The 15,810-nt window shown below is 51.4% G+C and overlaps 1 protein-coding gene across 4 annotated transcripts in view; it reads left to right on the top strand.

Moving 5' to 3' along the window:
* LDLR (low density lipoprotein receptor) overlaps positions 1-13,356 on the top strand; it is a 36,048-nt gene extending 22,692 nt beyond the window's left edge. For 3 of the 4 annotated variants that reach the window (XM_030879745.2, XM_060297104.2, XM_060297106.2), the window contains exons 9-18: positions 70-241; positions 328-555; positions 3,737-3,855; positions 4,164-4,303; positions 5,713-5,854; positions 5,965-6,153; positions 6,962-7,081; positions 9,407-9,484; positions 10,805-10,962; positions 11,616-13,356. In XM_030879745.2, the coding sequence (XP_030735605.1) occupies positions 70-241; positions 328-555; positions 3,737-3,855; positions 4,164-4,303; positions 5,713-5,854; positions 5,965-6,153; positions 6,962-7,081; positions 9,407-9,484; positions 10,805-10,962; positions 11,616-11,651 (1,382 nt within the window). In that variant the 3' untranslated portion in view covers positions 11,652-13,356. The remainder of the gene's footprint in view (positions 1-69; positions 242-327; positions 556-3,736; positions 3,856-4,163; positions 4,304-5,712; positions 5,855-5,964; positions 6,154-6,961; positions 7,082-9,406; positions 9,485-10,804; positions 10,963-11,615) is intronic. The other variant, XM_060297105.2, reaches the window with a different exon arrangement.
* The last annotated feature ends 2,454 nt before the right edge of the window (positions 13,357-15,810 follow it).

The raw sequence follows: 15,810 nt of genomic DNA, 5'->3' as shown, positions 1-15,810 counted from the left end.
ACCCTGCAGGGTGACAGTGGAGGCCAGGGTCCCTTTCACTCTCCTGAACTCCCCTTCCTGGCTCCCCAGGCACCATCGCCTACCTTTTCTTCACCAACCGCCACGAAGTGAGGAAGATGACTCTGGACCGCAGCGAGTACGCCAGCGTCATTCCCAACCTGAAGAACGTGGTCGCCCTGGACACGGAGGTGGCCAGCAACAGAATCTACTGGTCCGACCTGTCCCAGAGGAAGATCTACAGGTGAGCCTGGGCCCCGCCCCGTGCAGCCCCAGTCCCTGAGTGGACTGAGGGCCCCTGGAGCTGACACTCTCCTCCTCTCCCCTCAGCGCCCAGATCAACAGAGCCTCCAGCTTCTCTTCCTACGACACTGTCATCAGCGAGGATCTCCAGGCCCCCGATGGGCTGGCAGTGGATTGGATCCACAGCAACATATACTGGACTGACTCCATCCTGGGCACCGTCTCAGTGGCTGACACCAAGGGTGTGAAGAGGAAGACGCTCTTCCAAGAGAAAGGCTCCAAGCCACGGGCCATTGTGGTGGATCCCATCCACGGGTGGGTATTCCCAGGGCTGGGGGCACAAAGAACACGGGTGGGGTTCATGAACCGATTAGGGCTCCAGGTGGGGGGAGGTTTGTGCTGAGGTAGACCAGACTGAGTTGGATGCGGGCTGTCCCGAACCCCGGGATGCTCTCGATGTCAGAAAAGAACAAGGCCCAGGGCTTCCCCGGTGGCGCAGTGGTTGGGAGTCCGCCTGCCGATGCAGGGGACACAGGTTCGTGCCCCGGTCCGGGAGGATCCCACATGCCGCGGAGCGGCTGGGCCCGTGAGCCATGGCCGCTGAGCCTGCGCGTCCAGAGCCTGTGCTCTGCAATGGTAGAGGCCACAACAGTGAGAGGCCCGCGTACCGCAAAAAAAAAAAAAAAAAAAAAAACAAGGCCCAGAATGTGGGCCTCCCCACCCATCCTATGGGGGCCCTGGGGGTCGATGCCCCACCATGTCTTCTGTGTCACCTGAGGTGGAATCAGACCCTGAAAAGCCCTGCCCTATGGAATAGAATCCAAAATCAGAGATAAAATACTGATTTAAATTGATATTAGAGGGACTTCCAGGCGGTCCAGTGGTTGGGATTCCATGCTTCCACTGCAGGGGCCGTGGGTTCAATCCCTGGTAGGGGAACTAAGATCCCAGTGCCAGGAGGTGCGGCAAAAAAAAAAAATTTATATTAGAAATGAACACTTGTTAGAAGTTAGAAATTTAAATTCCAGTGTATTATACGGCAGAGTATCCTACACTGAGACGGGATTGCAGAGATGTTTAAAAACGCTCTGGGACAATGTTAGCCGACTGACAGATCACCGCCCGTGGATCACCCTCCTCGGGGTCCGCAGGCCCCGTGGCTGACTCAGCAGCTCCAGTGTCCCCAGGGACCCGTGTCCCCTGGCGGAAAGCCTCTGTCCTCTGTCACACGTACCCTGCACCTGCAGCACACACCAGCTGCCCCGGTACATCATGTGTGGCATTTCACAACCCCAGGATGGGCAGGATGTTCTGGCTGCAATAACTGGAGAAAAGGGAGCATTGGGCCTCAGGGAGAAAATGTTGGCAAAGGCGCACTTGGCTGTCCTTGCATGGTGTCCGTGGCTCAGAACGGACAGACCCCCCTTGGGGTGAAGGTGGGCATGTCAGGTCCTCATCAATCAAGACTAATGCTCTCATTTGGTGGAGGGTCACCCGGTCCACCCTACTGCCAGCAGAGAGAGACACCCTCCCCGACACACTCCACTTATCATTATTTATTTTAAAATATTTATTTATTTGGCTGCGCCAGGTCTTAGTTGCAGCATGCGGACTTCTTAGTTGCAGCATGCATGTGGGATCTAAGTTCCCCGACCAGGGACTGAACCCGGGTCCCCTGCATTGGGAGTGGGGAGTTTTACCCATTGGACCACCAGGGAAGTCCCACACGCTCCACTTAGATGCGTGTTGTGTGCTCTGCTATTGATTGATTGATTGCCTCGCTGCATGGCTTGTAGGATCGTAGTTCCCTCAACCAGGGGTCAAACCCGTGCCTGGAAGCTCAGAGTCTTAACCACTGGACCGCCAGGGAGTCCCCAAGTGCTCTGCTTTTGTGTTTCTTCTCCCCACCCCCAATAGCATGGAACTCTTTGCCCGACCTGGCTCTTTCATTTGGCCTATGGGTTTCCTTCCCTGCCAACCCGATGGGCCATGATTTATTTAAACTGCTCTCCAGCCCCTGGAAATTTAGGTTTTTACCCCCTGCCTCATACAAAGTAGCCATGAATACCTTTGAATGCCTTTGAAGGTGAGTCGCTGCAGTTTATCTGCAGGATAACATTCTAGAATTTGGATTACAAATAGGTCTGAGGGTACTTACATGGACATAGCCTCAAATTGTCCTTCCAAGCAAACATTGTGATACTGACCCTCCCGCCAGAGGCGCACCCTAGGACCCGTTTCCCCACACTCTCACCAAAGGGTTTTCCATCTTTGTAATCATGATGGGGAGGGTGTATTCCAGGGTAGTTTTAATTTGTATTAGGTCACTTGTGAGTTAGCCTGAGCATCTCTTCAGATGTTTAAAAGCCTTTGGAGCGACTTCCCTGGAGGTCCAGTGGTTAAGACTCCGAGCTGCCACTGCAGGGGGCACAGGTTCAATCCCTGGTCGGGGATCCTGCATGCTGCAGGATATGGCAAAAATAAATAAAATAAGATAAATTAAGATTTAAAAAAGAAAGAAAGAAAGAAAATAAAAGCCCTTGGAGATCCACTTGTAAGTATGGATCCAAAAGAATTGAAAGTAGGGACAGAAACAGATGTTTGTACACCCGTGTTCTTAGCAGCATGATTCACAGTAGCCAAGTGTCCATCTGCAGAGGATTAGATAAACAAAGTGTGGCATATGCATACAGCGAAACTTCATTCAGCCTTAAAAAGGAAATCTGACACCTGCTACAACATGGATGAACCTTAAGGACATTATGCTTAGTGAAATAAGCCAGTCACAAAAGGATAAATACTGTATGATTCCAGTTATGCGAAGTCCCTAGAGGAGTCAGATCCACAGAGACGGAAAGTAGGAGAGTGGGTGTCAGGGGCTGGGGGAGGGGGATGGGGAGTCAGTGTTTAATGGGGACAGAGTTTCAGTTTGGGGAGAAAAGAAAGTTCTAGAGATGGATGTTGGTGATGGCTGCACAGCAGTGTGAATGTACTTAATGCCATTGAATTGTATACTTAAAAATGGTTAAATGCTAAATTTTATGTTATGTGTGTTTTACCACAATTTAAAAAAATCTCTCTTTGTGTGTGTGTGTATATATACATGTATGTATATGTAGGGGTGTGTGTGTGTGTGTGTGTGTATATATATATATATATATATATTTGTATTTAAAAAGCCAAAAAATTACCCCCTCCCAAATTTATAAAAAACCCTTAGAAAGCAGTGTTCAGGGTGCAGATTCCAGGGCCTCAGTCCCAACATTGGAATGAAAACCTCCCTTTGTTCTCAAACGTCCTCCAAATCCTGCCAGGTCTCACCAGGTGTGGGCCTTGAGGGCAGCAAGGTCAGGGAAGCAGAAAGAACCCATCCAGGGTCTCCCCAGAACCAACTGGGAGTCCTGGCCTGGCTGCTTCAGGGGCAAGCAGCTCTTCTGGGTAGGCAGAGCCTCCCTCCCTGATGTCCTCCTGTCTGTCCTTCCCGCTGTCCCACCAGCTTCATGTACTGGACAGACTGGGGAACCCCCGCTAAGATCAAGAAGGGGGGCCTGAATGGCGTGGACGTTTACTCGCTGGTGACGGAGGACATCCAGTGGCCCAATGGCATCACCCTGGGTATGTTGGGAGCACAGTGGTCCTGTGGGGTCAGGCACAGTCTGGAAGAGAGGAAATGGCCACGGGCCTCCCTGAGATTTTATAACCTGAAACTCAGCTCCCATTCCCCCACATACCTGCATGCGGTTCAGGCTCACACATGGGGGTGGGGATGGGGGCAGGGTCTGAACTGCTTTCCTGGGCGCATCTCTGCTGGGTCCTTGGGGGTCTCCCTCCTGTGGGGAGCAGCGTGCCCAAGCCCCAAGCACCGCCCCCCGCATCACGTGTGACCACTCCTTGTCCCCCCCCACCCCCATCTTGGATTCTAGATCTTTCCAGCGGCCGCCTGTACTGGGTCGACTCCAAGCTGCACTCCATCTCCAGCATTGATGTCGCCGGGGGCAACCGGAAGACCATCCTGGAGGACAAGAAGAAGCTGCCGCACCCCTTCTCCTTGGCCATCTTTGAGGTGGGTGCTGGGGGCAAGCGGTCGCTGCTTCCGCGCTTGCGGGAATTCACGGTCAAGTGCTGCTGACTGAGCATCACTTACATACAAGGCGCGAGCGCTCCTGCTAACAGGTCCACACACATCGTGTAGTCATTCAAGCCCAGACTAGGTCAGAAAACTGCTGGTGACCATGAAGAGGTCTTAGACCAGGAATTAGGGATTTCCCTGGCAGTCCAGTGGTTAGGAATTAGCACTTCCACTGCAGGGGACCCGGCTTCCATCCCTTGACGGGGAACTAAGATCCCTGCAAGCCGTGAGTCAAGGCCAAAACAAAAGGATGCTGCTCAACACCCTGCAAGAGAATGGGGGTGCCCATCAGGAAGGCTTATGTGGCCCTAAATAGCATCCCAGTGGGGAAACTCTGCTCTAAAGAATGTTGCTGTACAGTTGACCCTTGAACAACGTGGGGTTTGGGGCACTGACCCTTCACACAGTCGAAAATCTGAGTATAGTTTAGAGTCGGTCCTCCGTATCCAGGGTTTGTTGGTATCTGTAGTTCCACATCCGTGGATTCAACCAGCTGGGAATCGTGTATTTACTACTGAAAAAAATCCACGCAGTTCAAATGCATGTTGTTCAAGGGTCAACTGTATTCGTAAACCCACGTTCAAGCAGCACGATCCACAAAAGCCAAGAGTTGGAAGCAACCCAAGTGTCCATCAGTGGATGACTGGATAAACACAATGCGGTCCATCCATCCAATGACATATTATTCAGCCTTAAGAAGGAAGGAGATTTTGACACCTGCTATAACATGGATGAACCTTGGGGACATTATGCTCAGTGAAATAAGCCAGGCACAAAAAGACAAATACTGTGTGATTCCACTCATCTGAGTCCCTAGAGGAGTCAGATTCATAGAGACAGAAAGTAGAATGGTGGGCGCCAGGGGCTGGGGGAGGGGTATGGGGAGTGAGTGTTTCATGGGGACAGAGTTTTAATTTGGGAAGATGAAAAAGTTTTAGAGATGGATGGTGGACACAACAATGTGAATATACTTAATGCCAAAGAACTGGACACTTAAAAATGGTTAAGATGGTAAATTTTACATAATGTGTATTTTACACAATTATTATTATTTTTTATTTTTATTTTTATTTTTTTGCCACGCTGCTTGGCATGTGAGATCTTAGTTCCCTGATCAGGGATCGAACCCACGTCCCCTGCACTGGAAGCGTGCAGTCTTAACCACTGGACTGCCAGGGAAGTCCCCACAATTAAAAATTTTTTTAAGAAAAAGAAAAAAGAAATGATGCTACCACCCAGCACTGCTTGTTCCCCAGAGAACCCCAGTAACTTCAAGGGGTGTGGAGACAGTGGTCTGTGTCCCAGCCCCATGGTTGATGGGATCTTCCTTAACTCCCATGTAGGATAAAGTATTTTGGACGGATATTGTCAATGAAGCCATTTTCAGTGCCAACCGCCTCACAGGCTCGGACATTAATTTGATGGCAGAAAACCTGCTTTCTCCAGAGGACATCGTCCTTTTCCACAACCTCACGCAGCCGAGAGGTAAAGATGGGATGGCCACCCCCACCTCCACGTCCCTGCCGGCGCTCTGGAATTTTCTAGAAATTTTCTGACCTCGTTCTCACCCTGCCTCCCTGCCTTTTCCGCCACAGGGGTGAACTGGTGTGAGAGGACTGCCCTCCACAACGGTGGCTGCCAGTACCTGTGTCTGCCAGCCCCGCAGATCAACCCCCGCTCGCCCAGGTTCACCTGTGCCTGCCCCGACGGCACGCGGCTGGCCGAGGACATGAGAAGCTGCCTTGCAGGTGGGGGCACCAGTCTGCCTCCTGCCACCCTTGCAGGTCAGCCCAGCAGCCGGACCTTCCTGTCCCTCACTTTACTCATCCATCAAATGGGAGAGTGAGGCCCCAGGAGGCCCTTGTAAGGCCTTTCTCAAATGCTGGGCGCATCAGCACTGTGCCTGGCAGGGAGATGGACTCAGTTCACCTGTAAGGTCTAGTTCTCTCTTTCCCAGACCTCTTGGGTGGGGGAGGGACTGGTTTTATTTTATTTATTTATTATAAATTTACTTATTTTGTTTATTTTTGGTTGCGTTGGGTCTCTGCTGTTGCACGCGGGCTTTCTCTAGTTGCGGCGAGCAGGGGCTACTCTTTATTGCGGTGCGCGGGCTTCTCATTGCAGTGGCTTCTCTTGTTGCGGAGCATGGGCTCCAGGCGCGCGGGCTTCAGCATTTGTGGCGCACGGGCTTAGTTGCTCTGTGGCATGTGGGAGCTTCCCATACCAGGGCTCTAACCCGTGTCCCCTGCGTTGGCAGGTGGACTCTTAATGACTGCCTGCGCCACCAGGGAAGCCCGGGACTGATTTTAGTTGCAGACACTGAGGGAGAAGGTGGCCCCCTTTTGATTCTCCTCATCCTCAGAGAAAGTCTCCATTTGGGGCCAGTGTGTCTGTAACACTTAGGAATCTTCCTTTTGAAAAACAACGTGTAATATAATAACATAGATATTGGTGGGTTTGTATTTTCAGTGCGTTTGTCTTCAGTTATTTCTTTGTGGCCCATGGCACTTGCTTCCTATCCGTTGTCAGCAGCAGCGCAGCTATCAGTGGGGCTCAAGCTGCAGGGCACTCAGGAACTGTTTATTCTTTCAGAGACTGAACCTGCAGTGACCACCTGGAGGCCCTCCACAGTCAACTCGACAACCGTGGGTCCGAAGCGCACAGCCAGTCCTGAGCTCACCACGGCAGAGTCAGTGACGATGTCCCAACAAGGTAAAGGCTGGGGTCACCCTGGCCCCGGTTCATTGATATGACCATGTTGGTGAAGAGACAGAGTGGATTTAGTCTTGGCTCCTTTTCTCACTGTCTCTGGCATGGTGGAAGCCTCAGTTTCCCTACCTATAAAATGGAGCTAATAACAGTGCCCACCCACCTTCCTGGAATAGTGGGGATCACATGGGCTTTTTCAGGTGTCTGCCCAACAGGGCCAGGACTAGCATGAGGCAGGTCAGGCACTCCCTGGGGCAGCATCTAAAGGGGGCACCAGGGACTTCTCTGGTGGTCCAGTGTGTAAGACTCTGAGCTCCCAATGCAGGGGGCCTGGGTTTGATCCCTGGTCAGGGAACTAGATCCTGCATCCCACAACTAAGTTCGCATGCCTCAACTAAAGACCCCCGCAGGCCACAACTAAAGAAAGACCCACCCCTGCATGCCACAACTAAAGATTTTGCATGCTGCAACTAAAAGATCCTGCATATGGCAACGAACATCCCATGTGCCGCAACTAAGACCCGGAACAGCCAAATAAATAAATAAATATTTTTTAAAAATAAATAAATAAAGGGGGCACCAAAATACCCAAGATTCAAGTAATATTTTAATGCAGTATTTTTTAAAAAAAATTGAATCCTCAAACTATGGCATGTGGGGTCAGCCACCTGTTCTAGTAAATAAAGTTTGCTCGGAGCCAGTGTCTCAGTGAGGCAGGATCTTGCAAAGTGTATAGTCAGATCCTGTTTTCCTAAAAGTTTTGCTATTTTGGTCACCATGAGGTATCGGCATTAATTTTTCTTTTCTTTTCTTTTCTTTTTTCTTGGCCGTGCTGCGTGACTTGTGGAATCTTAGTTCCTTGACCAGGGATTGAACCTGAGCCCTCAGCAGTGAGAGCGTGGAATCCTGACCATTGGGCCGCTAGGGAATTCCTGTTGGCATTAATTTTGATTTTTAAAAACAATGCAGGGACTTCCCTGGCGGAGATCTAAGATCCCACATGCTGCACGGTGTGGCCAAAACAGGAGAAAAACAAAAAAACAATGCATTATAATATTACTGGTTTACTGAGTTTTGGGGGGACCCCTTTAAATTTAGTGCCTGGGACGAGTCCCTCTCTCTCCTCATCTTAGCCCACCCTCAAGGTCATGATCTACCTCCCCAGCTGGAGGAGGTGAGAGCTGGGCTCTCAGTGAATTGGAGCCCACCATTTGCTGCTTTGTCCAGCAGAGGGCGCCCGACCCCGTTTTTGAGCAGCCCGGAAACGGAGCTCAGACTTTTCTGGCCAGGAGAAAAAAAAAAGGCACATCAGCAAGTTTCAGACTTTTTTTTTTTTTTTTCCCCCTCAGAATAGCTGAATCCTTTGTTCAACCATAAAGGAGATAAAACAGGAACTATATGGTTGAGGGAGGCCCAGAACCCTTCTCACTTGAAGGACCACTGCTTAAAAAACCGTTTCACAGATGGGCCCGTCGAGGGCTTCTCGAATTTGGCAAAGGAGCCCTTTTAAGGGAAAAATTTTTCAAGGACACCGATGCTGCTGCCCAAAATTATTTTTGTGACAAGGTTTCTTAAATATGCGTAAGTGTAAAACTGCATGTACTCTGTCCACAACACGTGGGACAGCGGATTGAATTAAAACCCAGAGGGATTTGAACACAACCGGAGACGGTCATCACTGTTCACCGGCCTATGTGTGGCTTGGATGTGGCTTGTGCAGTCTTCCCAGCTCACTGGCCTGTTTGTAGGCCTTTAAACTTTCATGTGCACGGCCCCTCACATTGTCCGGCCCAGGTGCACGGGCATGGTTATATAATGAGGTTCCCCCCGCTTCTAATATTTCTTATTAGGTGGGGACAGCTGGCGCAGGACTATGGGGCTTTGGTGCGATGCAACCCAGGCACTGGGATTGCTGAGTATTACGGGGACAGAAGTTGGCCCCGGCCCCATCCAGAAAAGGCTCCTTGTCATCAAATGCAGAAGCAGGTTGAAAAATTCCACCAGTGACCTCGCCAGCCACTGGGAATGTATCTGTAGGCGTTGGTCTCAGGGACCAGCAGTCCCTTCCCCAGTGCCTTGTAATGTGAGGCGAAAGGACCCTCTTAAATTTGCCCCAAATCCCATAACCCCGATTGCTAACAAGCGAGGCCCTGGAGGAAGCCAGCCCGGCTCCTCTCACACCTGGGAGATGCTTCAAGTTCCTTTGAATGTTTGAGGACACTGAGAAATGTCAGGCATTTTCCTTTGCGGGTTGTCATCATACACCTGCTGTGTTTTCCCGCCTCTCACTGGGGAACTGGGCCTCACTTTCTCCCTTCTCCCTCGCAGTCCTGGGTAATGTTGCCGGCCGAGCGGATGCGGAGAGGCCCCAGGGCGTGGGTGCTCTGTACATCGTCCTCCCAATCGGTAAGCCTGTGGCCGGTCCTCCCCTGGTTCCCGGGTTCCTACAAAATGATCTCCGTGCCCAGTAAGCCAGTCTGGTCCACCTTTCCTCCAGGAATGGGGTAGCCCTGCTGCGCATCCTGTTCATCACTGGGCCCCCCTTCCTAGCTTCATTTACTTAACAAATATAGTTGAGTGCCTGTTGTATACCAAGATTGCTTCCGGGCACTGGGGACCCAGCCCTGAAAGAAACAAACATTCCTCCCCCCACCCCCCACCCCGCCTCGGAGCTGACGGTGAGCAGAGTGGGGCAGTCGATGTGTCACATGGGGGAAGTGGGGCTGGGCCAGGGTCCCCGGTGTGAGTATGGGCGGCCTCACCAACACCCAAGGGATGGGAGGGCAACCAGCAGGGGCGCCTCCTGGTGAGCGGTTCTCTTGCAGGGGGCAGTTTGGAGATTTCTGCTTTCCCCCCCGTCACCCATCAATCATGGCTTGGTCAGCATCACACCCATTTTTCCTTTTCGAAAAAAGTCCTTTCAAGGTGTCCCTTCACAGAGATGAGAGATCTAAGTGCCCAACAGCTGTGCGCTGTGGGTTGGCGGCTGGGCCCCTTACCTTCCTTGGGGCTGCCGGGGGCCCAGCAGAGCCTGAGCCTCTCCCACCCTCTGAACCAGAATATTTTTCAGACCTGGGCTGGGTGAGCCCTTGGCTGTTCCCTGGATCTGGGGGAGGGGGTAGGGAGGGGACAGGAAGTGCCACCCCAAGGCCCACCATAAAGGATGCAAAGAGGGATCCAGCCCCACCCAAGTTCAAACAGAACCAGAGTACACTGTGGCCCTGTATGTAGAGAACAGTCCTATTTCTGAAAAAGCAGTGGCTCCCATGTGACTAATCACAGAAACAAACTGGAAGAATTGAAAATAGTTGGGTATTCAGAGGGTGAGGCAGGGCTTCCCTGGTGGCGCAGTGGTTGAGAGTCCGCCTGCCGATGCAGGGGACACGGGTTCGTGCCCCGGTCCGGGAAGATCCCACATGCCGGAGCGGCTGCGCCCGGTGAGCCATGGTCGCTGAGCCTGCGCGTCCGGAGCCTGTGCTCCGCAACGGGAGAGGCCACACAGTGAGAGGCCTGCGTACCGCAAAAAAAAAAAAAAAAAAAAAAAAAAAAAGAAAGAGGGTGAGGCAGTCACAGTGGTCTTCAAGCTAGAGATTTGTTATGCTCATAGATAGATTTTTTTTTTTTTTTTTTACAACGGGCAAGTACTGCTTTAAATGCAGAATAAAACCCTTTACAAGTTGAAAGGGCCTGACAGCTGAAGGCAACATCTCTCCCCTCTCCCTGCAGCGCTGCTCATCCTCCTGTGCTTCGGGACCGTCCTCCTCTGGAAGAACTGGCGGCTTAAGAGCATCAACAGCATCAACTTTGACAACCCTGTGTACCAGAAGACCACGGAGGACGAGGTCCACATCTGCCGCAGCCAGGATGGCTACACCTACCCATCGGTGAGCCGCGCCACTTGGGACCTCGCTGGTGCCCGTGTGTCCGTCTGTGTGTCTGTCATGCCTCCTCAGGGCCAGGTCCTCCCCGGAGAGCAGACATTCTCATGGTGTGGGGACGGGGCCAGAGGATAAGCAAAAGGATCGTAGGTCCGAGGGTGAAAGCCAGAAGGGGGACGGAGAGTGGTTTGTGGGTCTGGGAGGGAGGGGATGCAACTTTAGGTGGGCAGGAAGGCTTCTCTGAGCAGGGAGTGTATGGTGTGCAGAAGGCACCACCTGTGCAAAGGCCCTGTGGCGGAACCCTGCCTGGTGTGTTTGAGGAGCAAGGAGGCCACCAGTGTGACCGGAATGGAGAGAGTGGGGGAGGGTGGGAGGGGACAGGGCAGATGGAGCAGCACCCTCGGAATGAGGTGGGAGCCACGGAGCCACACGATCAGACTTGGGTGGTCACGGCGCTCCCTGGTGGCTGTGAGGGAGCAGGCTGGGACCAAGTAGCGGAGCTCCGAGACCCCGGGGGAAGCCACTGTGTGGGTCCAGCAGGCAATGCGTGGGGGCTGGTTGGCTGGAGGGGCCAGGAGAGAGTGAGGCGTAGGTGGCCTCTAGCCATGTTTACTGTATGTTGGACTGATGGTTTCCGGCGTTTACCGTTTTGTTGACAGAGACAGATGGTCAGCCTAGAGGATGACGTGGCGTGAGCTGCTGCCTTGAGTCCCGTCCCTTCCCGGAACCTGCCGCTGGTCAGTCGCTGGCAGGAAGAACACTTTCTCCCCGGACCCTTGACCTGCCTCAAACCCTTCCTGAGACCTCGGGCGCCAAAAGCAGTGCTGCTGGTTGCAGCCCCGGAGCCTGTCTGCCTTGTCTGCCAAAGCTTTGTTTTATATATTTATTTGTTTGGGAGGCAGAACAGGCTTCCGACAGCGCCCACGGATCGGGTTTGGGTTGCATTTTTTCTTTCTTTCTTTACGCTTAAAAGAAAAGAGGAGGAAGGCGGACGAGCTGGGGGATGTTTCTGAGCTTCTCTCCTCCTTGACGTGCTCTTCCCCCAAGGGAATGATGGACGGAGGGACACGGAGCGGGAAAGCTAGTGGCTTTGAACGCACCAGAGCAGTTGCTACCAACAGGGGCCCGGGTAGCTGCTGCTTCACGTGCCCTCCAGCTCGAGCCTCACACTCAGGACTGGACGTGTTTACCTCTGCCTGCCGAGCTGATGGGATGGCCAGTGTTGGCCTTTGCTCTGCCACCCACAGGTTAGGATCAAACTAGGGTTTTCCAAGCTGGGTTTGCCCTCCCCTTATGCTGGGGAAGGGCCCCTGGTGATGGCTGGATCCAGCCTTCTGGGGGTGGCACCCGCTGAGCCCTATTCATTCACCAAAATCCGGCCATCCCCAGGGAAAACCTGAGCCACCTGTCACCCTTAATATGTATTAAGTGCCTGAGACCCCATTGCCTTGTGCGTGAAGATAGGTGGCTCCGACCTCTAACTGTGTCCCTCTGTCTGGGTGTGGGTGTCTGGACCCCAGCCCTGCCCCTTGCACTTTTTCAGTTTAGTTGTACACTGTGTAAAGTCGACAGTCTATTATTATTTTGCACTGCTTTCCGTTCTGGTTCTGTTCTGGCTGGAGAGAGTCCAGGTCGGTGATGGTGCGGACCTGGCCCCTCTCCCAGCACATAGGGAGACGTGCGTGAGGAGGAAAGGGTCGGCCTGATCACAACTTCAAAGCCAAGATCAAGATCGAGACTATCTGGCTAGTGTTTCCACTTCTGTGCAGATGCCCCCCGAGCCGTTCATTTCCCCAATAAGCTGGTCATGGTTGGCGGGGGGTCCATCTGAAACGTGCATGGCAGGTCTGCCCTGTAGGACATGCTCCTGGCCTCGAGCATTTCGCGGGACTTATGAAACAAGAATGCTTTCTGAAATTGACACACGTATCCCATTTGTTACCACAGAGTGGGGGTGGGGGGGTGCCTCCCACGGAGACTCTCTGAGGGGACTGTCTGCTGTACAACCACAGAACATGGCGGCCCTGCAGGAGGCTGTGAATGCCTTTTCTCTTTCTGAAGCATGTAAATAGATCCCCGGGCAGACAATGGGAGCTTTTTGTTATGTTTGCACTTTGTATATTTGTTGAAACATTTATCACTTATATGTATATAAAAAAAAGATCTATTTATTTTTGCAAACCCTGGTTGCTGCATTGGGGGAAACTGTCTCTGAGACGCCTCGTCTTTCTGTACAAAAAGATTATTCGCGCGTGCTGCGCGCAACGCTCTTCAGGAGAATCAGGTCTGTGTTGTATATATGGGTTGCTTTTCCGGGATGGGTATCGCTTTTTAAACCACTGTATAGAATGTTTTTATAGCCTGAATGTCGTACTGTGATCGATTAAATTTCTTAAAGTATTTGGCTAAACCAGAAGTGCTTTCTTCCTCTGTTCTCTGGCTCCCTCCATCTGTTGAGGGACTAGACTCCCCGGGAGAAGGATCTGGAAAGGGAACATCTCCCCAGATCTCCAGCAGGCTGCAGGCTCTTGGGGATATTGTGCTCAGCTGGGGAGCAGCTCTGCTGGGTGCTTCCCTGAGTTGGGGTTTTGCTAAATTTCCTGCTTGTTCATTCAATGAACAACGGGCACCTGTTGCGTGCCAGGTCCTGTTCTAGGCGTGTGGGACACTGCAGTGAATAAGAGTCCGTGCCCTTGGGACTTCCCTGGAGGGTCCAGTGGTTAAGACTCCATGCTTCCAATGCAAGGGGCGGGGGTTTGATCCCTGGTCAGGGAGAGCTAAGATCCCATATGCCGTGTGGCACGGCCAAGAAAAAAAAAAGTTATATATATATAAAAAAAGAGTCTGTGCCCTCAAGGAGATGACGTTTTAGAAGAGGAAACAGATAGAAAAAATTATATTTTACAAGATTATTCTGGAAGAATATTAAAAAGGAACTGAGTGGCAGGAGGCTTTTTTTATTTTGGGGGGTGTCGGGGAAGGATTCTCCTGAATTTAGTCCTATTAAATTCGTTGCTAAGATGGAAAAAAATTGAGAGATTTCACAACACAAATCCAAATAATCATAAATTCAGGTGAATCTGGCTACATCATGGAAACATTTGGCCAGAGCCATGGGTGTCAGGGTACGTGGGCTGCAGTCCACCTCAGTCCCCTACACCCTCATTCTCTTGTGCACCCCAGCTTTACCTGAGTCTGGGCCTTGAGGGCATTTCAGACCCCTGTCTTAGGGCATGACGGTCAAGCCACAAATAGTCCTGGCACATCAACTGGGGAACAGTCAGGAACACAGCAGGTCACTGGATAGAAAAAAACAATACAGGGATCTAAGCATAACACACCAAATGGGCAAATCATAATGAGATGCCACCTCACACCCATTAGGATGGCTGTAATGAAAAACAAAAAACAGAAGACAACAAGTGTTGGCAAGGGTGTAGAGAAACTGGAACCTTCGTACATTGTTGGTGGGAATGTAAAATGGTGAAGGCACAGTGGGAAAACAGTATGGCGGCTCCTCAAAAAATTGAAAATAGGACCTCAAATTTTTTAAATTAAAAATAGAACTATTGGGACTTCTCTGGCGGTCCAGTGGTTAAGACTCCACGCTTCCACTGTAGGGGGCATGGGTTCGATCTCTGGTCGGGGAACTAAGATCCCGCAAGGCGCGAGGCATGGCCAAAAAAATTAACAATAAAAATAAAAATAGAACTATGATGTGATCCAGCAAGTCTACTTCTGGGTATATATACACAGAAGAATTGAAATCAGGGACTTAAACAGATATTTGCACACCCATGTTCTTAGCATTTTTCACAAAAGCCAAAAGGTGGAAACAACCCAAGTGTCCATCTGCAGGTGAACAGATAAATAAAATGTGTATATATACAATGGAATATTATTCAGCCTGAAAAAGCAAGAATATTCTGACACATGCTCCAACATGGATGACTCTCGAGGACATTGTGCTAAAGGGAAATCAGCCAGTTATAAAAAGGTAACTACTGTATGGCTCCACTTATATGAAGTCCCTAGTGTAGTCAAATTCCTAGAGACAGAAAGTAGGACGGTGGGTGCCTGGGGCTGGACGAAGAGTCTGGGGAGTTGGTGTTTAATCGCTATAGGCTTTCAGTTTTGCAAGACCAAAGAGCTGGATGGCTGGTGGTGCTGGTTGCACAACAATGTGAATGTGCTTAAGGCCGATGAACTACACACTTAAACTTGGATAAGATGGTAAAGTTTACGTTATGTGTATTGGAGCACAACTGAAAATAATGCTAAATAATACTTTTTTTAAAAGACCAGGGGGCTTCCCTGGTGGCGCGGTGGCTAAGAATCCGCCTTCCAATGCAGGGGACACGGGTTCGAGCCCTGGTCCGGGAAGATCCCACATGCCGCGGAGCAATTAAGCCCGTGCGCCACAACTACTGAGCCTGCACTCTAGAGCCCTCAAGCCACAACTACTGAGCCCGCAAGCCACAACTACTGAAGCCCGTGCACCTAAAGCCTGTGCACCGCAACAACAGAGCCTGCACTCTAGAGCCCGCAAGCCACAACTACTGAGCCCGCAAGCCACAACTACTGAAGCCCGTGCACCTAAAGCCTGTGCACCGCAACAACAGAAGCCACTCAATAAGGAGACCACGCAACGCAACAAAGAGTAGCCCTCGCTCTCCCCAACTAGAGAAAGCCTGGGGGCAGCAACCAAGACCCAACGCAGCCAAACATAAATTTATTAAAACAAAACCAAAAACCCAGGGAATTCCCTCGTGGTCCAGTGGTTAGGGCTCCATGCTTCCACTGCATGGGGCACAGGTTTGATTCCTGGCCGGGGAACTAAGATCCCAAATGCCG

The sequence above is a fragment of the Globicephala melas genome, chromosome 3, assembly GCF_963455315.2.
Source record: "Globicephala melas chromosome 3, mGloMel1.2, whole genome shotgun sequence".
NCBI classification, from domain to species: Eukaryota; Metazoa; Chordata; class Mammalia; order Artiodactyla; family Delphinidae; genus Globicephala; species Globicephala melas.
This window is presented reverse-complemented; position numbering and strand designations above follow the sequence as displayed.